Here is a 25,916-nt window from a genome sequence, read left to right as displayed (position 1 = left end):
GTTGCACATTTTGTTGTAGAAAATTAAAACAAGGGATGCCTGGGTGGCTCAGTTGATTAAGCCTCTTGATTTCAGCTTAGGTCATGATTTCAGGGTCATGGGATTGAGCCTGTACTGGGTGTCGAGCTTGCTTAAGATTCTCTGCCACCCCATCTCCTTCTGCCTCTCTCCCTAACTTGTGTTCTCTTTCCTTCTCTTTCTCTCAAAAAAAAAATCAGGAAATTATAAAAAACACAATAGCACCTACATTGTCACTTATAAGAATACAAAAAATGAAACAGTCAATAGGGTTTTGGGCTTGTTTTCACCTTCTGCAAAACTAGAAAAAAATAAGGCATGCCATGAATATCCATTAGATGAAAGTGTCATTATTGAGGATGAGTGTGACTTTCTTTTCAGGGATGTCACTTGTCACCTGGATGGATTTGATGGAGAAGATGAATAATGTGACGGAATTCATCCTCCTGGGCTTGACTCAAAATGTGGAACTTCAGAAATTTTCATTTGTTGTGTTTTTAATTGTCTACTTGGTCACCTTGGCAGGCAACTTGCTTATCATGATCACCATCAGCACCAGCAAGGCCCTGGAAACCCCCATGTACTTCTTCCTGTCTTACTTGTCCCTTATAGATGGCTGCTGTTCTTCCTCCATGACCCCTAAAATGCTTGCTGACACTCTTACTATGAGAAAAATAATCTCTTTTAGGGGATGTATGACTCAGGTCTTTGCTGAGCATTTTTTTGGTGCTGCTGAGATTATCCTCCTTACAGTAATGGCCTATGACCGCTATGTGGCCATCTGCAAACCCTTGCGCTACACAACCATCATGAGTCAACAGGTCTGTAGCCTCCTTGTGGGCGTGGTCTGGGCTGGAGCCTTTGTCCATGCAACCATTCAGATCTTCTTCACAGTCTGGCTGCCTTTCTGTGGGCCCAATGTTATAGATCATTTCATGTGTGACTTAAACCCTTTGTTGAAACTTGTCTGCATGGACACTCATACCCTTGGTCTCTTTGTTGCTGCCAATAGTGGGTTCATCTGTTTGTTAAACTTTCTCCTTTTGGTGGTCTCCTACATGGTCATTTTGCACTCTCTAAGGACCTACAGCTTGGAGGGGAGACGTAAAGCCCTCTCTACCTGTGTCTCTCACATCACCGTGGTCATTTTATTCTTTGTGCCCTGTATATTTGTGTATTTGCGTCCAGCGATCACCTTTTCCATTGATAAAGCTGTGGCTGTGTTTTATACCATGATAACTCCTATGTTAAACCCTTTAATCTACACCTTGAGAAATGCAGAGGTGAAAAATGCTATAAAGAAGCTCTGGATCAAAAGGTGACTTCAATGGAGAAATAATCACAATAGCATAAAATGACCTTATCTTTTATTTTTTTAAAGATTTGGTTTTATTTATTCATAGAGACAGAGAGAGAGAGAGGCAGAGACACAGGCAGAGGGAGAAGCCGACTCCATGCAGGAACCCTGACATGGGACTCCTGACCCTGACCCTGGATCTCCAGGATCACGCCCTGGGCTGCAGGCGGCGCTAAACCGCTATGCCACCGGGGCTGCCCGACCTTATTTTTTAAATGGCAAAGAGAAAATAATATAATTTCAATGGTTCAGGACCGAGTGAACATTATTTGTAAAAGTATGTTGATGTTGGCATGTAAGTTTTCTGAGGAAAGGCCCAGGCAAGAAATTATTAATAATTTAAAACTATGACATTTAGATTTATTTATTGCCCATTTAGTTGTCAAACTTTGATTACTTTCAGAATCAGTTGGAACTCTTGTTAAAACACACATTTCCAGGATATAGACTCGGGAGATTCTAACTCAGTGGGGGACTATTCTTGGATTGGCATATTTGCATTTTAAACAAATTATGTAGATGTGTCTAAACAGGTGATCTATGCATACACTTTGAGCAATAATGCTATAGATTATGTTTGCATCCTTAGCTTATTATCAGATCACTTTGTTATAGCATTTCCTGGGAAGTATATTTCATAGCAGTTGCTATGCTATGAGCATCATGAAACTCAACTCTTCATAAGTCATGCAGTGCAAGCTCACTACCTTTGCAATGGCAAAACAAAAATGTAGTATTCTGTGAAGCTTTCTCTGTTCTTTATCTTCACTTCCTATACTTTTTAATCTTTTGTTTTTAAAATTGTTTGTATTTCCTTGGTGTTGGTAGTGATCTCTCCTTTCTCATTCATGATTTTATTAATTTGAGTCTTCTCTCTCTTCTTTTTAATAAGGCTGGCTAATGGTTTATCTATCTCATTAATTCTTTCAAAGAACCAACTCCTGGTTCTGTTGATCTGTTCCACAGTTCTTCTGGTCTCGATTTCGTTGAGTTCTGCTCGAATCTTTATTAACTCCCTTCTTCTCTTGGGTGTAGGATCTATTTGCTGTTTTATCTCTAGCTTTTTTATGTGTAAGGTTAGCTTTTGTATTTGAGTTCTTTCCAGTTTTTGAATGGATGCTTGTATTGCGATGTATTTCCCCCTTAGGACTACTTTTGCTGCATCCCAAAGATTTTGGATGGTTGTATCTTCATTCTCATTAGTTTCCATGAATGTTTTTAATTCAATTTAATTCAATTGATTTTTAATTTCTGCCTGATTAGCTCTAAATTCTGCATGCATGAAGTCTCTTGAGTCCTTTATGCTTTTTTCTAGAGCCACCAGTAGCTGTGTAATAGTGCTTCTGAATTGGCTTTCTGACATTGAATTGTAATCCAGATTTTGTAACTCTGTGGGAGAGACGACTCTTTCTGATTCTTTCTTTTGAGGTGAGGTTTTCCTTCTAGTCATTTTGCTCAGTGCAGAGTGGCCAAAAGCAAGTTGTACTGTGAAAAGGAGAAAAAGAGGAGAGAAAGAAGGAAAGAAAAGAGAAAGAGAAAAAAAGGGAAGAAAAAAAAACGAAAAAAAAGAAGAAAAATAGAAAGAAAAAGAAAGAAAGGAGAAAAAAAGGGGGGTGGGGGAAGGAAACAAATCAAAAAGCAAAACAAAAAAAAAAAAAAAAAAAGAAAAAAAAAAAGAAAGAAAAAAAAAAAAAAGAACCACGGGGGAGTATCTTCTGATTCTGTGTACTTTAAGTCCCTTGGGTTCCCCTGGAAGTTGTCAGTCAGTCTAGCTGGTCTTCTGTGGGAGGGGCCTGCTGTGCTGATTTTCAGGTGTTAGCAGTTGGGGGAGCTGCTGTGCCCCTGCATGGTGCAGGGCTCAGTGGGGGTTGTTTACCCCATGAGGCCGCAGGAGGAACAGCCCCAGTGGCGGGGTCAGCTCTGGAAACCTGGATTCAGCCCCCGCCGTAACTCCGGAGCTCTCCGTCTGCAGGGCCTGGAGGCTCCGGGCGGGGCCGCTGATCTGCTCAGCTCCGGGCAGGAGCGTCCTTGCGGTCCTGGGCCCTCCCGGCCTCTGCCTGTCCCGGGGGGAGGCCGGATCCTGGGCTGTGTCCCGGCGCCTGCGCTGGTGGATTCGCGCTCCCGGCCGCGCAACCCCCTCCGCGGAGCCGCCGCCCGAGCCCCCCCGAGCTGCTCCGGGTCCCGCCGTGCGCGCTGCAGCCCTTAGGGAGCTCGGCGCACTCTCCCAGGGGCGCAGGTGTCTGTTAGTGTCCCAGGGAGCCCGAGGGCATCCCCGCCCTCCTGGGTCCTGCTCCAAGTCCCTGCGAGCCCCTTTCCGCCCGGGAAGGTTGGTGCAGCTCCTGCTCCTCCGGGACGGGTCTCTCCTGTCCTGGGGACACTCGCCCCGGCCTCAGCCCGGCTCCTCGCGGGGCCCCTCCCCCTTGGAGGCCTTCGTTTCTTTATTTCTTTTTCCCCGTCTTCCTACCTTGATAGAAGCGCGAACTCTTCTCACTGTTGCATTCCAGATGTTCTCTCTTTAATTCTCAGGCCGAATTCATAGATTTTCAGGATGATTTGAAGGTTTTCTAGGTAATTTGGTGGAGACAGGTGATTTGGGGACCCTACTCTTCAGCCATCTTGCCCCTCCCCTTATTTTATCTTTATACAATATTTTTTATGTGTAAAAATGGTAACAATAATACAAATTTCATAATATATTTGGGCTATGTAAATGAGTTTTTATATGCTAAATGCTTATGAAAGTTCCTGGCACATAGTAAACATTATAAAAGCATATTTAAAAGAATAAAAAAAAAAAACACTGCTGGCCCAACTCTTAGTATGGACAGATTTTTGCTTATATCTCTTTTTGAACTAGCAAGGTCCTCATTGTGTTTGGGTCAGCATCTCTATGGATGTTGGTCCCTGTCTCCTTAGGTGAAAAAAGACAGCTAGTTCCTTATATATTATCAATACTATGTCAGGTAACCTTTTCCTTGAAGTTTAGGTAAGAGTATAATTGACTTTATGTTATTATTCAGCCTCTGGAAGTTAGTGTTAGTGGCAGTTTTGGGTGATGTGGAAAGATTTGAGTTATGGAGTAAACGGAATTTGTATTGAATTCTGGTTAAGTTTATGTAATATTGTGTGAATTTCAATAACTCTGAGGATCTTATTTTATTTATTTATTTATTTTTAAAGATTTTATTTATCCATTCATGAGAGACACAGAAAGAGAGAGGCAGAGACATTGGCAGGGGAGAAGCAGGCTCCATGCTGGGAGCCCAACATGGGACTTGATCCCAGGACTACAGGATCACACCCTGGGCTGAAGGCAGAGCCCTTAACCACTGAGCCACCCAGGCATTCCTCAGGGTCTTATTTTAATCTGAGCTCCCATGGACAGTGAAATGGTAATACATTTTTTAAACAGTAGTTTAAGCATTAGATGAGACACTGCATGCCAAATATCCAGGACAATGCTTGTCACTTAGTGGGTACCTAATAAGCGTCATTGTCTTTGTTGCTCCTTCAATTGTTCATTTGTGTTCTATTTCTGTCTGACTTTTATTTAATTTTATTTTTTTTAATAATAAATTTATTTTTTATTGGTGTTCACTTTGCCAACATACAGAATAACATCCAGTGCTCATCCCCTCAAGTGCCCCCCTCAGTGCCCGTCACCCATTCACCCCCACCCCTCGCCCTCCTCCCCTTCCACCACCCCTAGTTTGTTTCCCAGAGTTAGGAGTCTCTATGTTCTGTCCCGTTTCTGATATTTCCCACACATTTCTTCTCCCTTCTGTCTGACTTTTAGAAAAGCCTTCTGATTTATACATGTTATTCAACTCTAGGCAGATATTTCTATTATGAGGTCATGAGGCACTTTCGAAATTCTGAGAGTAAAGCCCTCAAAATTAATACAAGATGGATAAGATTCACTCTCTACAAAATTCACCTTAAAATGTGAATGTCTCTGAAGTTACAATTAGGTGAAGGAAAACACCAAAATTTGAGACACTTTCTGTGATAAAAAATCTGTATTACAATAATTAGTAATTGTAGTAAAAGTGGTTCCTACTTACTAAAATTTGACTGCTGCTACAAAGGCAAGTTACTGTTTAATCCCCTAAGATCTCTATGAAATAATGTTATTATTATTTCTTTCTAGAAGAACTGAAGTATGGAAAATTTAAATAATTTACTGTAGGTCATGCTAGAAAATGCCTGAGATGCAGTTTAGAACCGGTGCTCCTAAACACTATGGTATACTTCATAATAATGACAGATCACATACACTTTGTAAGGAGATAGACAATAAATAAGTTAATATATATATGAAAAAAGTTACATTCAAGTGCTTAAAAATTTAAAGATGTAGTTAATATGATAGTGACTCAAAAGACAAGGGGCCACTCTAGGTTTTGTGTTCAAGGAAGACCAAAGCAAGAATTTATAGTGTTTATCTGTGTCCAGGTATGAGAGACAGTGAGCTGAAAGGTCATGAGTAAAACCACTAGAGAGGAGTTTCTGTACTTGGGAAGGGGATTTTTATCTGGTATGGGTGAGTGTCACTAACTACTCCCTTCTGACTCGGATATCACCAAGCAACCTTAACCTTACAATTAATTCAGCTCTAATTAAAGTCAGATGAAGTGAAATAAAACATCTGGACTCAAGCAACCGTCTTTCCCCAGAACCTGTATGTGCTTTCTGGCAGGTGTTTTCTTTGGTGGACTTGGTGTAGCCAATGACATTCATCTCCACTTTGCCTCTTCATGGCTTCTTTAATTTCTACAATTTTTTTCCCATTTGAAAGCATTTGCTTAAATTGCACATCTCTATATAGTTGTCCCACTCAAGCACATCTCTTTGACCCTGTTATATCATTCTCTCCCTTACCCACTAACTTCAGCTGCAATGGTTTCATTTTTGCCTATAGGCCTTTGAACTAGTCCTTTATTCCCCAAATGCTCTTCCTCTAGGCCTTCCTATTGCTTGGATTGTTGTCCTCACTCAGTCTGCAACACAATGGCCACCTCCTTAGAGGTCTTTAACCACCATCACCATGTAAAGCCATCCTCTATCTCCCTGAGTTATTCTGTCACAGTACTCACAATTTCTCTATAGCACCTTTGCCATCTGATTATCTGATTTACTTGTTTATTCTCTGTCTCTTCCAATTAGAATGCAAGCTTCACGAAAAGTAGGTGTATTGGCTATTTTACGCCCTACTGTATTGCCAGCACTTAGAGTAGACTTGGCACACGGTAAATGCTTCATACAGACTTACTGAATAAAAGGCCATCATTTCCACTTAACCCTCTTAAGAATAAATGCATTTTTAAAAGAGACCGTTGTTAACTGGAAGCTCCTGAAGTTGATGACTTTCCATTCTTGGTGATAAATTGAAATGGAGAATTTTAGGTCAGTTGAATATATCATCTGGGGTTCTTAGCCGATGATCCAGCATCTCTGTAGCTAGTTTCAGTAGAAGGGATATTTGATATGCAATTAAATATTTTAAGGATATTTGGAAGAGTGGGAATCACAGATTGAAGACTGAGCTATCAGGAAGAGCTTGCAGAAGCATACCTGACTGGACTGGCATGCAAGGGAGATGCTGCCTCTGCTCTAATCAGGATCACCCTGCCCTGACTAGACTGCAGTGGTGCCATCACATTCCTGACCTCAAAGCTGCTCTGATGCTTGGAACTACCTATCGCCAGATAACTGACTTCTCCAAGACTTGCACACAGACTCTTGGTTGACAGAACCCATCACATGTCTGCACCTTTGTTGCAGGGAAACAAGGAAAGGAGATTCTTTGGATTTTATGTTGGAATAGAGGATACATACCTTGGAAACTAACATGTGTGGGATGGTTTTAAGAGATTTTTGGGCAGCCACACACTCGAATGTGCACAATTGGGGATGGGAGCTCACAAAATGGGTTTCATTTATCCCATAGATAGTTTTTAATTTCCACAGAATATAAGAGTATCCCAGTCTCTATCCTAGATCTAGGAGAAGAAGCAGAAATAAATGACCACAAAGAAGCTGAGGGCAGGAAAATTGTTGATACCATAGAGTTATTCATATCATTTATACCTGCTGTGCTAATAGTTGTGGTTAGTGCTAAAGTAGAAATGCAATGGACAGCATTGTCTTTCACCTTGTGGCATTAGCATAGTGTAGGGTATGATGCAGCAGCACTTCCTAAATACCTCTTCTAGCTTAATTTTGAAATGTTTATTATAAGGAAAGTTTTCTCAATAATAAACAAAAATGCTTGTCTTGCTTTAGTGACTCTTATCTTTTTAAAAAACCACCCCAAAATGTATTGTGTACTATGTGTATCAGGCACTTGGCATACATTATATCATTCAATCATCATGATTTCTTGAAGTGCACATTATTCTCTTAGAGCTAAAAAACGAGGCTGAGGGATATTTAAAATAATGTTCTCAAAGTTATGCTATTGTAGGTAAGAAGGCGAATTAATCCTAGTCACCTCTCTCCAACACATTTGAAATTCTGTTTAAAATCCACAGTTGTCTAGGTTTAAAAGGGTACGCTCATTTCATCTTACCTCAGATCTCCATCTAGTTGGATCTTGGCTCTTAATGTAGGCCTCCAGGATATTCAGCTTATCCACATGCATCTGTGTGCTTCCTCTTCCTGGACACATGTCTCCTTAAAAAAATTAATAAGCTTTACCTTTAGAGAAGTTTTCAGCTTCTGGCTATTTGAGCAGGAACTACAGAGAGTTCCTGTATAATCCTTGTCCCCACACATGCAAATTTCTCCCACTATGGACCTCTCACAAGACTGTGTACATTTGTTACAACTGATGAACCTATGAAACATTATCACATAAAGTCCATAATTTACATTAGAGTTCACCTCTAGTGCTGTACATTCTATGTGTTTGGACAAATGTATAATGAAATGTATCCACCATTGTAGTATCATGCAAAGTAGTTTCACTGCTTTAAAAATATTCTGTGCACTGCCTGTTCATCCTTCTCTCTCCCCTAACTCCTGGCAGCCACTGATCTTTTCACTGTCTGCATCATTTTTCCTTTGACACAATTGCACATAGTTGGAATCATACAATATGTAGCCTTTTGAGATTGCGTTCTTTCACTTAGTAATACACATTTAAATTTCTCCCATGTCCCTTCCTGACTTGATAGGTCAACCTTTTAGTGCCAAATAGTCTTTATTTTCTGTCTGTACCACAGCTTTATTTATCAACTCACCCACCAAAGAGTGTCTTGGTTGTTTTCATGTTTTGACAATTGTGAATAAAGTTGCTAGAAACATCTAGGCATAGATTTTTTTCCTTCTCATCTTGACTAAAGTATAATTGGCACATAATATAAGTTTAATGTGTACAATGTGATTTGTCATACATATATGTTGTGAAATTATTACCACAATAAGGTAAGTTAAAACATTCATCCCTTCACATAATTACATTTTTTGGGGGGAGAACATTTAAAATTTACTCTCAAGTATATAACACAATATTGTTAACTATGTCACCATACTGATTATTAGATACTCAGGACTTATTCATCTTCAGCTAGAAGTTAGTAGTTTTTGGTCAACATCTCCCTCTTTCCTTATCCCCATCTCCTGGCAACCACTGTTCTACTTTCTGATTCTATAAGTTTGACCTTTCTTCTTCACTTTTAAAGGATAATTACACAGAGCACAGAAATTTATATTGGTGGGGTTTTTTTTCCTTTTCTTTTCTCTCAGCACTTTATTATTTTTTTCTCTCAGCACTTTACTCCATTCACTTCTTTCTTGCATGGTTTCTGAGAAGTTGGATCTAATTCTTTCTTCTGCTCTTGTGGTGGTGGTCCCAGTCGGGTGATAGTGATGTGATTGTCTAGGAATGCCTGTGGCACTCACCTGGGCTTGTATTACTTATAGTAAGTCCCCATAGACATTTCCTCCACTGAGGCCAGTGTTGTGGCTGGACTGGCTCTTGTGGTTCTTACTATGATTTCAGGATACACTTGACTGCAGTAAAAATGATCAGGGAGCTTCAAGGTACATGATTTTCTACACACTAGTCTTAGAGGGTAAACAGCATATCTGAGGGCCACATCTAAGATTGCAGTTAAAGAGAGCAAAAGTACAGACCTGGGGCTATGCCTTTATTAGGGTCTGATGGTAGTGGGGGTCAATGCAGGGTTTCATGGGTTCACTATTTATTGGCTCATTTAAAGCATGAGAGTGAGAATTAAGGCACAGAAAAGGATAAGCAGGGTCACTAAACTGGTCAGTTGTTGAAGTCATCCAGGGCTTTCTGAAAGAGGAAACTTCATGAGTGGAGGTGTCTTAATTCCTAACCTGGTTGCTTTGCTAGTAGCTGTGTCATATAGCTGGTAATATGTTTATTCATGATAGATGCTTTTGAAATGGATGCTTTGTCAATCAAAAACTTAATGTCAAGCAAGCACTTACAGTACAATCAAAGGGCTTAATGTCAGACACTCTCCTATAGGTAAGATACTTTTTCTTTGGTTTCTTGCAAGATTAAAAATTTTACCTTTGACTTTCTGAAGCTTGAATATGACATACTTCTATCTGGTTTTTGTTAGGCATTTATCTTATGAAGTATTACCTGAGTTTCCAGAGGCTTGGTGTTCAACATTAATTTGGGGGGCAATTCTCAGTCATTATTGCTTAAAATCTTGCCTCTATTCTTGTCAATTTTTCTAGTATTCCCATTACATGTATGTTACCTGTTTGGTAGTTGTTCCACTGTTTTGCATATTCTGTTATAGTTTGTTTATTTGTCTATATTTTTTTCAGGCTTTTTCTCTTTGATTTTCAGTTTTGGAAATTTCTATTGCCATGTCCTGAGGCTATGTCCAGTCTATTAATGCTCGTCAAAGGCTTTCTTGAATTCTGTCAGTGTTTTTCTTTTTTTTTTTTAATTTTTATTTATTTATGATAGTCACAGAGAGAGAAAGAGAGAGAGGCAGAGACATAGGCAGAGGGAGAAGCAGGCTCCATGCACCGGAAGCCCGATGTGGGATTCGATCCCGGGTCTCCAGGATCGCGCCCCGGGCCAAAGGCAGGCGCCAAACTGCCGCGCCATCCAGGGATCCCTGTCAGTGTTTTTCATCTCTAGTATTTCTTTTCAATTTTTCCTTTGACTTTCTCTTTTTCTTCTCTCTCTCTCTTCTTACATTATCCACCTGTTCTTGTCTTTAGTGATAACAGGGCAAGTGTTCTAGAGTTCTATGATAAAATCTAAGTCTTCTGGTGAGTTTGTACTCTGGGACTGTATAGTTCACCAGTGCTTCTCATCTGACCTGTCCATAATGTGATAGATCTAAAAGAATATTTATATCTAGATGTTCTTTTTTTTTTTAATTTATTTTTTTATTGGTGTTCAATTTACTAACATACAGAATAACACCCAGTGCCCGTCACCCATTCACTCCCACCCCCCGCCCTCCTCCCCTTCTACCACCCCTAGTTCGTTTCCCAGAGTTAGCAGTCTTTACGTTCTGTCTCCCTTTCTGATATTTCCCACACATTTCTTCTCCCTTCCCTTATTTTCCCTTTCACTATTATTTATATTCCCCAAATGAATGAGAACATATAATGTTTGTCCTTCTCCGACTGACTTACTTCACTCAGCATAATACCCTCCAGTTCCATCCACGTTGAAGCAAATGGTGGGTATTTGTCATTTCTAATAGCTGAGTAATATTCCATTGTATACATAAACCACATCTTCTTTATCCATTCATCTTTCGTTGGACACCGAGGCTCCTTCCACAGTTTGGCTATCGTGGCCATTGCTGCTAGAAACATCAGGGTGCAGGTGTCCCGGCGTTTCATTGCATTTGTATCTTTGGGGTAAATCCCCAACAGTGCAATTGCTGGGTCGTAGGGCAGGTCTATTTTTAACTGTTTAAGGAACCTCCACACAGTTTTCCAGAGTGGCTGCACCAGTTCACATTCCCACCAACAGTGTAAGAGGGTTCCCTTTTCTCCGCATCCTCTCCAACATTTGTTGTTCTTTAAAATTTTTAAATTTGGTGGAAAAATCAAAGTAAATAGAATAAAGCAAGAGTCAGTCTTGGACATACTCCCAGGGCATGACTTGATAATATATCTGGTTGGAAGGCAAAAAATAGCCCATGATCTTTGCATTTTTGGGGAGAAGATGCTATTCTCTTCAGCACTGTTACTATTCTTTCAGAACATTTCAAGAATGTCCTCTCTAGATCTCAGTACAATTAATTTTGCCATACAAACAGAATGAGATGGCCCCAAAATGGGAATGGTAATTTTTCTTTTTCTGAGGTACTAGAAAAGAAGTTATTTTTTGGAAGAGATTTTTCCTTTTAAAAGAGCTTGTTGCTGACTTGTTATTTCAATAGATTTGCCTGCCTCAATAAATTATCCTAATGTGGAAAATTTTTGGTTTTCTATTTGCATCATGGAATTCCTTTTAAGTAGATCTACAATCAAGTAATAACAATTTTCTGAAGTACTTAGAGGACTCTGCAGAAAAAGCACTTCATGTGAAGTAAAATATATCCTTAAGGACTAATGCAGCTTTTTGACCTCGTTGGTCATACTGGATAGGAGAGGCATTACCAGGTCTTTATTAGTTCGTTTAAAAGTCTCCTGCTGACTGTTAGCAAGCTTTCAAAAGGTAAGCCTATAAGAGTTAATGGTGGAGATTTTCAATTGTGTGAATTATTTTATAATGCAGGAAATTCTTACAAATTTGAGCTGTGAGAATTAAAAGTTGAAAAGTTCTTCAGAATCACAGGAGCTTTGAAGTCAATCAAAGTTAGTTTTTTTTTTTTTGACTTATAAGCTGCTTTATTTGCATGCAGAATTGTAAAGTATTGAGAATATATAATTGAAAAAATTGCCATAATAATTAAAAATGTTAAATGTCTAAACATGTAACCAGAATTGGATATTAGAGAGTCCTCTTAGTTAGGATATCTAAATAGAAAAAAAAAAGAAGAAAAAAAGTAGAAATATAAAAGTAAGTTTACCAAAATTATGTATTACATATTAACATTTAATATATAAATGTTTTTAACAAAAATATACAATTAAAATAAAATATAAATCCCTGGCACAGATGATAGAGTTATAGACAACCTAGCAGAGAAGACATGTTAACTAATGATCTGCAGTGTAACACAGTAAATACTACTCTAAAGCTATAAGCAAATTTTACATATGTACAGAGGAAGAAACACACTACTGCTTATTTCTGTTGTAAATATGATTCAATTATTTGTTCATAGTTTTTTTTTCATAGTTAGTTTTTAATCCCATCTCTGTCACTGAAGGGTATATGACTTTGAGAAATTAAGTATTCTTTATTTTTTATTTATTTATTTTTTAATTTTTATTTATTTATGATAGTCACAGAGAGAGAGAGAGAGAGAGGCAGAGACACAGGCAGAGGGAGAAGCAGGCTCCATGCACCGGGAGCCTGACGTGGGATTCGATCCCGGGTCTCCAGGATCGCGCCCTGGGCCAAAGGCAGGCGCCAAACCGCTGCGCCACCCAGGGATCCCGAGAAATTAAGTATTCTAAGCCTGTTTTTCCAACTATAAAATGGAGATAGCAGTGCTTGTTACTGTAAAGATAAAGTGTACATTAACTGTGATCTATATAGATGTGCACATGTATAGATATAGATGTATATGTGTATACATATATACATATACATACATACATACATAGTTATATAAAATGCCTATGTAAGTGTGGAAATAGCACATGATGTAGAGTTATGCATGACAAATAATAGATGTTGTTCTTGCAGTGTTACCATTTCCTGTCATTAAAATACTGTGTACCATATAATGAGATGGAGATCACTTAGGAAGGACTAGGTTTATTGTGGAAAATTAAAAACTTATCTTAATAAATACTTAATTGATATCTATTTGGAAATGTCAATTAGGTAGATGTAAACAGAGAACCATTCATAAATTGTTCTCCCACTTTGAATATGTAAATTACCTTGAGTGATTCTTCATTTAGGAATTATACTTTGTGTAGGACTTTATACATTGTGTATCTTTCAAGGAATTTCCTTTCTATCTTGTTCTCTCACTTCTCCTTTAAAACTCAGGTAAAGTACTGCTTTCTCTGGGAAGCCTTCCCAGATCACAAGTTGATTTATGTATTATGGCACATGGAATCCATAGTCTACATGAATATACTTGTGGTGACACTTATTAAATTGATCAATAGTGGTCTGACTCCCTATATATGAAATCACTGAGAAGAAGAAACCACATTGTATTTAACTAAATGATATCAATTATGATAGGTTTGATAGAAATAGATTTTGCATGTGCACTTTTTGTTGAATAAATAAAAAATTAAGCTTATAATATACTTAAAAGTTTTTTCTTTGTTCTAAAGGTAAACTGTTTCTAATAACAAAGGTCAGGACCTATAAGGAATAGAAAGAGCCAAGGAAATGGAACCAAAGAACAATGTTACTGACTTTGTCCTCTTGGGCCTCCACACAGAATCCAAAGGAACAGAAGGTCCTTTTTGTTATATTCTTGCTCTTCTATATTTTGACCATGGTGGGCAACCTACTCATTGTGGTGACTGTTTCTTTCAGTAAGACCCTGGGCTCGCCTATGTACTTTTTTCTTGCCAGCTTATCATTTATGGACGTCATTTATTCCTCTTCTATTTCTCCTGAACTGCTTTCAAATTTGTTTTTTGGGGGAAATATCATATCCTTCCAATCTTGTATGATCCAGCTGTTTACAGAGCACTTTTTTGGTGGATCAGAGGTCTTTCTTCTGCTGGTGATGGCCTATGACCGCTATGTGGCCATCTGTAAGCCCTTGCATTATTTGGTTATCATGAGGCAATGGGTGTGTGTTGTGCTCCTTGTGGTATCCTGGGTTGGAGGTTTTCTGCATTCAGTAATCCAACTTAGCACTATTTATGGGCTCCCATTCTGTGGCCCCAATGTCATCGATCATTTTTTCTGTGATATGTACCCCTTACTGAAACTGGTCTGTACTGACACCCATGTCATTGGCATCTTAGTTGCTGCCAACGGAGGGATGATCTGCTCTATTGTGTTTGTGCTCTTGCTCATCTCTTATGGTGTCATCTTGCACTCTCTAAAGAACCTTAATCCGGAGGGGAGGCGGAAAGCCCTCCAGACCTGTGGTTCCCACATCACTGTGGTGGTCTTCTTCTTTGTTCCATGTATTTTCATGTATGTAAGACCTGCTAAGACCTTCCCCATTGACAAATCCCTGAGTGTGTTTTATACAGTCATAACCCCCATGCTGAACCCACTGATCTACACTCTGAGAAATTCTGAGATGACAAATGCTATGAAGAAGCTCTGGAGCAGAAGTATCATATCTTGCAGCAAATGAGCCCATCTGCCACCATGAATAGAGTAATTTGACATTAGGGTTCATTTCCTTAGAATGCAGAAGTCTTCTTCTTCTTCTTTTAAAAGGATTATTTATTTATTTATTTATTTATTTATTTATTTATTTATTTATTTATTTGGTTTTATTTATTTAAAAGAGAATGAGTGAAAGCGAGAGAGACAGAATCTGAAGCAGACTCTGCATTGAGCACAGAGCCTGACATGGGACTAAATCCCCGAGCCGGGAGATCATGACTTGAACCAAAACCAAGAGTTGGATGATTAACTGATTGAGGCACCAAGGTGCCCCAGAATGCAGAAGTCTTCTTAAATCTGATTCTGACTTTACTTTCTTTAAAGAATTTCTGGTAATTATAATTAAAGCATGGACTAGATGATTGTACTGTAATAAGTTTTCCTCCTTGCAAGAATATAATGTCTATAATGTCTTGTGTATCACTTCACTTAGAATGATATAATGCTTTTAAAGTAAGGAATCAATAGTAGGTGATGAGTTAGTGAGGAAATTTTTGTATGATTATACTAAACAGTCATCAATTTATGTATTTATCTTTCACTTTTTTCCTGAGATTTAGTATTATTTTTAATTAGATTCTTGTCATTTCATCATTTTATTATACTATTTAAAATATTCAAACATGTATAGAATGTCTTCCTTGTTAAATTTTGGTTGCCTTATATAAGAAAAATTGAAGTGTAATAGGTAATTATAGCAAAAATGAAAATCTTACAAAATAGGATAAGATTTAGGGCAGCCCGGGTGGCTCGGTGGTTTAGTGCCACCTTCAGCCCAGGGTCTGATCCTGGAGACCCGGGATCCAGTCCCACGTTGGGGACCCTGCATGGAGCCTGCTTCTCCCTCTGCTTGTGTCTCTGCCTCTCTACCTCTCCCTCTGTCTCTTTGTGTCTCTCATGAATAAACAAATTAAATCTTTAAAAAAATAGGATAAGATGTAGCATAAATTTCCTGCTTATCTCTCAGCATGGTCTCTAGTTTTCTTCCTCGGGAGCAGTCACTTCATTGGTTTCTGAAGATTTATCAGATAACAGTCTTTACAAACGCATATGCATTTAAATATACGGATGTGTGTTTTTTCTGTGTATGTAAATGTTTGCTTTTACTATGCAACTTTTAAAATATGTTTTATCTTATTTTATTTAAATTCCATTAACATATAGTATATGATTACTTTCAGATGTAGAGTTCAGTTATTCATCAGTTCCATATATACCCAGTGCTCATTACATCATGCGCCCTCCTTATTGCTCATGCAATACTTCTTTAAAATACACTTTTAATTTTAGGATTGTTTTTATGTTTTTTATTTTCTCCTTTTTTTGTTTTTTCTTTCTACACACACACACACACACACACACACACACACACACACACATATAATGTGTATATATATATTGGAGCTCGATTTGCCAACAGATAGTATATAACCCAGTGCTCATTCCATCAAGTGCCTCCCTCGGTGCCCATCACCCAGTCATCCCATCCCCCTGCCCACCTCCCCTTCCACTACCCCTTGTTTGTTTTCCAGGATTAAGAGTCTCTCATTTTCATTTTATTTTTAATTTTTTTTATTTATTTATGATAGTCACACAGAGAGAGAGAGAGGCAGAGACACAGGCAGAGGGAGAAGCAGGCTCCATGCACCGGGAGCCCGACGTGGGATTCGATCCCGGGTCTCCAGGATCGCGCCCTGGGCCAAAGGCAGGCGCTAAACCGCTGCGCCACCCAGGGATCCCTCATTTTCATTTTAAACTGAAGTATACTTGATGTACTGTCTTAGGTTCAGATGTACAAGATAGTGCTCTGACAATTATAGACATGACATAAGAATATTCACCATGTAAGTGTAGTCATCATCTGTCACCATCCAAGGGTAATTACTACAGTATTTATTTCTTATGTTGCATTATATCTTTTGACTTAAATATTTTATAACTGGAAGTCTGTACTCTTAATCACCTTCATCTATCTTGCCTGTCCTCTCAGCCTCTCCCTTCTGGTAATCATGGTAATCATCAGTTTGTTCTCTGTGTTTGAGTCTATTTTGTTTCTGTTTATTTGTTTTTTAGATTCTACATAAAGTCAAATTATCTGCAACATTGAAGACCTTCCATACCTGTTTATATAGATCTCTTAGTTTTTCTTATATTAGGTAATACTCCCTTATAAGTATATACTAATATTAATGTATGCATTTCTCTTCAGATTGTTCCTAACCTTTTCGTATGACAAAGAATTTTGTAATAAATACATGTTTTTGAATATGTGCAAAGACGGGTTCTGAGGAGTGGAGTTCTTGTTATATGTATTTGAGTCAATGGTCAGATATTTATAGTTACTGCCAAACTGCCATCCTTGAGGTAATACTAACAGCTACACTGCTGCTCACAGTCTGAGATGCATTCTGTCCGTATACTCAGCAAACTGTGTCCAGTGCATATTTAAGGGGCAGAACAATCTGATTAAAGTTATTTTATTTCATTTTATACTTTAATTGAAGTCCTTTCTTTCAAAATCCTTTTAATGTAGTTGAATTTAAGCATTTTCTCATAAATTTAATATGATTTGTATTTCTTTCCTGTGGATTAACTATTAAAGTCTTTATTTCATTCAATTGTTGATCTTTCCCATGCTGATTTTTGAGTCATTTATGTACTAAAGAAATGATCCCTTTTACTATTGTATATGTATTATTTTTCTGGCTTGTGATATTTTTAACTTTTTTTGTATGATGTAAATGCCTTTGGCATGTAAAGCATTTTGTCATATATTTTATATTTAATCTTTTTTGTTTTGTATTTTGCTTAAAAAACATTCTTCACTTCATTCATACAAAAATATTCCTTCAAAAATTATTTAAATTTAACTAGCCAACACCAAAATATTCTTCAACTATTTTTAGCACTAAAGTTTTAAACACTTTTTTGGTCTTAGATTAAAACTGTTGATCCATCGGGAATTTAATTTGACTTAGGAATTAAATAGGGATTGAATATTATTTGTTTTCCTAAAGTTTAGTTGCCTTTTTATAGTTGCATGATTGTTTTTTTTAATTTATTTTTTATTGGTGTTCAATTTACTAACATACAGAATAACCCCCAGTGCCCGTCACCCATTCACTCCCACCCTCCGCCCTCCTCCCCTTCTACCACCCCTAGTTCGTTTCCCAGAGTTAGCAGTCTTTACGTTCTGTCTCCCTTTCTGATATTTCCCACACATTTCTTCTCCCTTCCCTTATATTCCCTTTCACTATTATTTATATTCCCCAAATGAATGAGAACATATAATGTTTGTCCTTCTCCGATTGACTTACTTCACTCAGCATAATACCCTCCAGGCATGATTGTCTTTTGACTTGAAATCCTGACTATATAGTCTAGTGTTCCATTTGTATTTGGTTCCAATCTATTCTGTTTTATTGAACTCTTTGTTCATGGCCCAATTGATATGCAGTATATTGTTTTGATATATAATACATTTTGATTTGTGATGGGACTAACAGTACTCATTTCTGTTCTTTTTCAGATTTATGCCTAGTCTTGCATATTTACATTTCAAAATCAAGTTTAAAAGCAAATAAGATAAATAAGTTTAACATTAAAATAAGTTGCGTAAAAATAAGTTTAACATGGTTTAGTTACACAACAAAGTCAATTATTAGGTTCAAGAACATTCAATTTAAGGAGATTAATCTAAGAAGAGTTTACAGCTTTCAAGTACTGAGAACCGTTATCCATGAATGGATCTTCTCATTCAACAAGTCATCTTTCATAAGCTTGGGTACTGCTTCTATTTTCTGCCTGTGTGGCTCAACCCTTCCAGATATCTGTTGCTCTTCATCCATGACCCCTGAAATGCTGCTTGGCATTTTTGCAGTAAGAAAAACCATCTTTTTCAAAAAGTGCATGACTGAAGTCTTTGCTGAGCACCTATGTGGCCATCTGCAAAGCCCTGTAGTATGAAATCATCTCAAGGACAGGGATACAGCTTTGTCTTTCAGGTGGCATGTGCTAGAGGCTTGTCCTTGCAATCACTCAGGTCCTCTTCACAGTGTGGCTGCCTGTGTGTGGCTCCAATATCATAGACCATTTGTGTGTGATATAAATCCTTGGTTGAAAACCATCTGCATGGACACTCATACCCTTGGTCTCTTTGTTGCTGTCAAATGTGCATTCATCTGCCTATGAACATTTTCCTCTTGATGGTCTCCTAGCTGGTCATCATATGCTCCTTGAGAGCCTGTAGCTTGGAGGGGAGACCCAAAGCTATGTCTGCCTGTGTTCTCATGTCACTGTAGTGGCTTAGTATTGTGTCCTGAATGTTTATATATTTGTATCCAATCACCAGCTTCTCCACTGATCAAGCCAAGAAGCCATGGTAACTCTGTTGTTAAACTTAAACCTATGTACTCAGAAATTTGGAGGTAAAAAATGCCATGAGGAAGTTTTGGGGGTAGAAGATGTAACCTTGAGAGATATCCATAAGTTTTTAGATCAATTTGTCTTTTATTTTATTTTTTTATTGGAGTTCAATTTGCCAACATATAACATAACATCCAGTTCTCGTCCCATCAAGTGCCTCCCTCAGTGCCCATCAATTTGTCTTTTAAATGGAAAAGAGAAAAGATAATTTCTATGGTACTGAGGCAAATGAACACTCTTTGTCCAAAGTATGTTTATTTTGACATCTAGGCACTGTGAGGAAAGGTACAGGGAGGAGATTATTTACCATTGTAAAAATATCCTACTTAGATTTATATATTGACCAATTGATTGTCAAGGTCACTGTACTATGGGAATTAGAGTTCTTGTAAAATATGAATTGTCAGGACACAGCTCTGAGATTTTAATGGACTAGTTTTGTTTTTGGATGATGTACCTACTTTTAGATAAATTACCCAGGGATATGTGAAGCCAGTGATCTTTTCATATATTCTAGCTATTGTGCTATAATTTGTCTTTACATCATGAACCTAATAATGAAGTCACCTTAGTTCTTTCTTCTGGTACTCATTTTTTCTTATTTGTTTGTTTGTTTATTTCCAGTATAATTAACATATAGTGTTATATTAGTTTCAGGTGTACAGTATAGTGGTTCAACAATTCTATACAATACTTAATGCTCATTGAAATAAACTGTGTTCTTCATCTCCTTCATCTATCTCACTCACCACCCCATCCACTTCCCTTTTGGTAACTACCAGCTCTCTATATTTAAGAATCTGTTTTGTTTATCTCTTTTTTTCCTATTACTCATTTATTTTCTTTCTTAAATCCTACATATGAGTGAAATATGGTGTTTGTCTTTCTCTGACTGACTTATTTTGCGTAACATTATACCCTCTTTCTCTCTCTAATAATTATATATATTATTTATATATATTATAAATAAATATATATATATTATATAAAGTGACTTTATCCATTCATCAGTCAACAGACACTTCCATAATTTGGGTAGTGTAAATAATGGTGCAATAAACATAGGAATGCATATAATCTTTTCAAATTAGTGTTTTCATTGAGGCACCTGGGTGACTCAGTTAAGCATTTGCCTTTGGCTCAGGTCATGATCCCAGGATCCTGGAATCCAGCCTTGTGTTGGGTTCCTTGCTCAGCAGGGAGCCTGCTTCTCCCTCTCCAGCTTGTGTTCTTTCTCTCTGTCCCTTTCTCTCAAGTAAGTAAGTAAATAAATAAATCTTTAAAAAAAATTGTGTTTTTGTATTCTTTGTGTAAATACCCAGTAATGTAAGTACTGGATCATATAGCAATTCTATTTTTAATTGTTCAAGGAGCCTTCATGCTGTTTTCCACAGTGGCTGCACCAGTTTGGATTCCCACCAACAGTTCCTTTTTCTCCACATCCTCGCCAACACTGTTGTTTCTGGTGTTTTGATTTTAGCCATTCTGACAGATGTGAGGTGATACCTCACTGTGGTTTTGATTTGTGTTTTACTGTTGATGAGTGATGTCAAGCATCTTTTCCTGTGCCTGTTGGCCATCTGGATGTCTTCTTCGGAGAAATGTCTGTTCATGTCTTTTGCCTATTTTTATTTGGATTATTTGTTTTTTTTTTTTTTTTTTTTTGGTGTTGAATTATATGAACTCTTTATATGTTTTGGATACTAACCTGTTGTTGGATATGTCATTTGAAAGTATCTTTTCTCATTCCTAGCTTGTTTTTTAGTTTTGTTGATTATTTCCTTCACCTTGTAGGTTTTATTTTGACATAGTGCCAATAGTTTAGTTTTGCCTCCTTCCCCCTTGACTCAGGAGATGTATCTAGAAAAATGTTGCTGTGGCTGATGCCAAAGACACGACTGCCATCTCTCTCCTCTAGGGTTTTTGTGTTGTCAGGTTTCACATTTAGGTCTTTAATCCATTTTCTGTATGGCATAAGAAAGAGGTCTAGTTTCATTCTTTTGCATGTGGCTGCTGTCTGGTGTACCCAGCACATTGTTGAAGAGACTTTTTTTCCCATGGCACCTCCTTTCTTGTAGACTAATTGCCCATATAGTCATGAGTTTATTTCTGGGTTTCTATTCTCTTCTATTGATCTATGTGTCTACTTTTTGTGCCAGTACCATACTGTTTTCATTGCTACAGCTCTGTAGTATATCTTCATATCTGGGATTGTGATACCTCCAGCTTTTTTCCTCTTTTTTTCAGCATTGCTCTTGCTAATCTGGGTCTCTTGTGGTTCCATGCAAATTTTAAGTTACTTGTTCTGTGAAAAATGCTGGTGGTAGGATTTGATAGGGATTGCATTAAATCTGTAGATCTCTTTGCATAGTGTGAACATTTTAACAATATTTGTTTTTTCCATCCAAAGGCATGAAATATCTTTCCACTTGTTTGTGTCATTTTGAACTTCTTTCATCAATGTTTTATAATTTTCAGAGTACAGATCTTTCACCTCCTTGATTAAGTTTATTCCTAGGTATTTTATTGTTTTTGGTGCAATTGTAATGAGACTGTTTTCTTAATTTCTCTTTCTGCTACTTCATTATTAGTGTATAGAAATGCAACAGATTTCTCTACGTTGATTTTGTATCCTGTGACAAGTGAATTCATTTTTTTAGTTCTAGTAGTTTTTTGGTTGGGTCTCAGGCTTTTAAAAAAATATTTTATTTATGGGAGAGAGAGAGAGAGAGAGGGAGAGAGGCAGACACATAGGCAGAGGGAGAAGCAGGCTCCATGCAGGGATCCCGATGTGGAACTCGATCTCAGGACTCCAGGATCATGCCCCAGGCCAAAGGCAGGCGCTAAACCGCTGAGCCACCCAGGGATCCCCCTCTTTTTTTTAAATAGGGGTTTTATATATATATCTCATCACGTCATCTGCAAATTGTGAAAGTTTTACTTCCTTTTTACCAATTTAGATGCTTTTTATTTCTTTTTGTGGTTTGTTTCTGTGGGTAGGACTTTTAGTATTTTGTTAAATAATAGTAGTGAGAGTGTACATCCTTGTGTTGTTCATTGTCTTGGGGGAATAGCTCTCAGTTCTTCACCATTGGCTATGATGTTTGCTGCGAGTTTTTCATATATGGCCTTTATTATGTTAAAGTATGTTTCCTTTAAACCTGCTTTGTTTTGAGGATTTTCATCATGAATGGATGTTGCACTTTGTCAAATGCTTTTTCTACATCTATTGAAATGATCTTGTGGTTTTTATCTCTTCTCTTGTTGTTGTGATATATCATGTTGATTGATTTATGAATATTGAACCACTCTTGCAACCCAGAAATAAAGCCCACTTGATTATGACAAATGATTTTTAAAATTCATTTAGGATTGCTAATACTTTGTTGAGGATTTTTGCATCTATGAGTATCAGAGATATTGACCTGTAGATTTCTTTCTTTGTAGTGTCTTTTTTTTTAATTTTATTTTTTATTGGTGTTCAATTTACTAACATACAGAATAACCCCCAGTGCCCGTCACCCATTCACTCCCACCCCCTGCCCTCCTCCCCTTCGCTGATGACATGATACTCTACATAGAAAACCCAAAAGTCTCCACCCCAAGATTGCTAGAACTCATACAACAATTCGGTAGCGTGGCAGGATACAAAATCAATGCCCAGAAGTCAGTGGCATTTCTATACACTAACAATGAGACTGAAGAAAGAGAAATTAAGGAGTCAATCCCATTTACAATTACACCCAAAAGCATAAGATACCTAGGAATAAACCTAACCAAAGATGTAAAGGATCTATACCCTCAAAACTATAGAACACTTCTGAAAGAAATTGAGGAAGACACAAAGAGATGGAAAAATATTCCATGCTCATGGATTGGCAGAATTAATATTGTGAAAATGTCAATGTTACCCAGGGCAATATACACGTTTAATGCAATCCCTATCAAAATACCATGGACTTTCTTCAGAGAGTTAGAACAAATTATTTTAAGATTTGTGTGGAATCAGAAAAGACCCCGAATAGCCAGGGGAATTTTAAAAAAGAAAACCATATCTGGGGGCATCACAATGCCAGATTTCAGGTTGTACTACAAAGCTGTGGTCATCAAGACAGTGTGGTACTGGCACAAAAACAGACACATAGATCAGTGGAACAGAATAGAGAATCCAGAAATGGACCCTAAACTTTATGTAGTGTCTTTATCTGGTTTTGGTTTCAGAGTAATGCTGGCCTCATTGAATAAATTTGGAAGCTTTCCTTCCTCTTCTATTTTTTGGAATAGTTTGAGAAGATTAAGTATTAACTTTTCTTTAAATGTTTGGTAGAATTCATCATGAAGTCATCTAGTTCTGGACTTCTGTTTGTTGGGTTTTTTGATTACTGATTCAATTTCATTATGGTAATTTGTTCAAATTTTCTATTTCTTCCTGATTCGATTTTGGAAGTTTTTTACTGTAGGAATTTTTCCATTCCTTCTAGCTTGTCCAATTTGTTGGTGTATAATTTTTCATAATATTGTCTTTTTTTTTTTGTTTAGCCTATGCGACTTTATTGGTCCAAGTACAGAAGCTGTTAATAATGACACCGATTCCCCCAAACCCAGCCAACAGGAAATCTAGGGCAATGTGACCGTCCACCACTATTCATCCCAATAGGATTTGACTGATTGGTATTCCATCTGGAACATACATTGTATTACCAGTAACATTTGCCAAAATTAGAGATTGATGTTTTTTTCCCGGCTTCCTGATTTATGCAATTTCCACCCATGGGAACAGTTTTCTTTTTTTTTTTTTTTTTTTTTTAATTTTTTTTTTAAATTTATTTATGATAGTCACAGAGAGAGAGAGAGAGAGGCAGAGACATAGGCAGAGGGAGAAGCAGGCTCCATGCACCGGGAGCCTGATGTGGGATTCGATCCCAGGTCTCCAGGATCACGCCCTGGGCCAAAGGCAGGCGCCAAACCGCTGCGCCACCCAGGGATCCCGGGAACAGTTTTCTAAACTTTCACATAAATAGTAAATCCTCCGAGTCCTGTGCCTGAACAAACAAAAGTGGTCTTATATGGAAATTCACACCTAAGTCGGAAATTCCAGCCTTGGTGATTTATTTCATTGCTGAAATCAACTTTTCTCAGAGGGATTTACCATGAGCTTCCTTGATGCATGGCATATCCAGCAGTCAGAAAAACAGGGAGTCATGACACTTGTTTGGCTATGTTCTGAACTAACAATGATTATAATTAGTTTAGCAAGTATAACAAGAAGAAAAGGGGGGCAATGAGTCATTCTAGCAGAAGGGCCACAAGGGGTCTGTGGAAAGTGAGAAGAATTATTTTAACTGAGCTAATAGAAAATAGAAATGAATTAGATGAGAATCTTGTCCCATTATCTTGGGTGGAAGCTGCTCACTATCTATCATCATTTGCCTGTTCTGAAAGTCTTGGGTCAATGCCCTTTTCCTTTTTTTAAATTGGAATTCAATAATATTGTCTTATATCATCTTATAATCCTTTTTATTTCTGTCATGTTGGTTGCTATTTATCCTCTTTAACTTCTGATTTTGTTTGTTTGTTTGTTTTAACTTAAATTTAGTTATCCAACATAGAGCACATCATTACTTTCAGATGTAGTTGTCAATAATTCATCAGTTGCACATAATACTGAGTGCTCATCACATCATGTACCATCCTTACTGCCCATCACCGAGTTACCCCATTCCCCTTCCAACCTCCCCCTCAGAAAACCCTCAGTTTGTTTCCCAGAGTTAAGAGTCTCTTATGGTTTGTCTCCCTCTCTGATTTTTTCCCATTCAGTTTTCCCTCATTCCATTATGGTCATCTGTACTATTTCTTATATTCTGCATATGAATGAAACCATATGATAGTTGTCTTTCTCTGATTGACTTATTTTATCTAACATAATATCCTTCAGTTCCATCCACATCAATGTAAATGGTAGGTATTCATCCTTTCTGATGGCTGAATAATATTCCCTTGAATATATATTCCACATCTTCTTTGCTTTTGTTTGAGTCCTCTCTCTCTTTCTTCTTATTCTTTTTTTGATGAATAGCAATGCTTTATCAATTTTGTTATCTTTTCAAAGAATCAGCTCTTGGTTGCAATGATTGTTTTTATTTATTTTATTTTTTTTAATTTTTCACAATGATTGTTTTTAGTTTATAGTTTGTTTATTTCTGCTCTAATCTATATTACATCCTTCCTTCCACTGGTTTTATTTTTTTTTCTTTCTGTACCTCCTTTAGGTATTTTTATTTGAGATTTTCTTGCTTCTTGATGTAGGCCTGTACTGGTATAAACTTCCCTGTTAGAACAGCTTTTGCAGCATTACAAAGATTTTGGACTGTTTAGCTTTCATTGTCATTTGTCTCCTTGTAGATTTTGATTACCTCTTTGATTCCTTGCTTAAGTCCTTTATTGTTTAGTAGTATGTTATTTAACCTCCATATATCTGTGTTCATTCCAGATTTTTTCTTGTAGTTGATTTCTAGTTTCATAGTATTGTGGTCAGAAAAGATGCATGGTATGACTTCAACCTTTTTGAATTTGTTGAGACTTTCTTTGTGCTCCAACCTGCAATCTATTCTGGAGAATGTTCCATGTGCCCTTGAAAAGAGTGTATATTCTGCTGTTTTAAGATGG

The 25,916-nt window shown here is 37.5% G+C and overlaps 2 protein-coding genes across 2 annotated transcripts; both read left to right on the top strand.

Moving 5' to 3' along the window:
• The first annotated feature begins 428 nt into the window (after positions 1 to 428).
• Positions 429 to 1,340, top strand: LOC112663595 (olfactory receptor 4C12-like). Its single transcript, XM_025452667.3, has one exon. It carries the CDS (start codon positions 429 to 431, stop codon positions 1,338 to 1,340), a length of 912 nt encoding a protein of 303 aa, XP_025308452.1.
• A 12,519-nt stretch (positions 1,341 to 13,859) lies between these two features.
• LOC112663596 (olfactory receptor 4A47) lies at positions 13,860 to 14,790 on the top strand. Its single transcript, XM_025452668.3, is given in 2 exon segments — positions 13,860 to 13,904; positions 13,906 to 14,790. Coding segments are annotated over 2 exon segments (930 nt in total).
• Positions 14,791 to 25,916: the final 11,126 nt, after the last annotated feature.

Source organism: Canis lupus, chromosome 18, assembly GCF_003254725.2.
Source record: "Canis lupus dingo isolate Sandy chromosome 18, ASM325472v2, whole genome shotgun sequence".
NCBI lineage: Eukaryota > Metazoa > Chordata > Mammalia > Carnivora > Canidae > Canis > Canis lupus.
The sequence above is the reverse complement of the archived record's forward strand: the minus strand, read 5'-3'. Positions and strand labels throughout refer to the sequence as shown.

Bases quoted from the DNA above. Each gene is read 5' to 3' on its own strand.
- LOC112663595 (XM_025452667.3), top strand. From the start codon at position 429: ATGGAGAAGATGAATAATGTGACGGAATTCATCCTCCTGGGCTTGACT.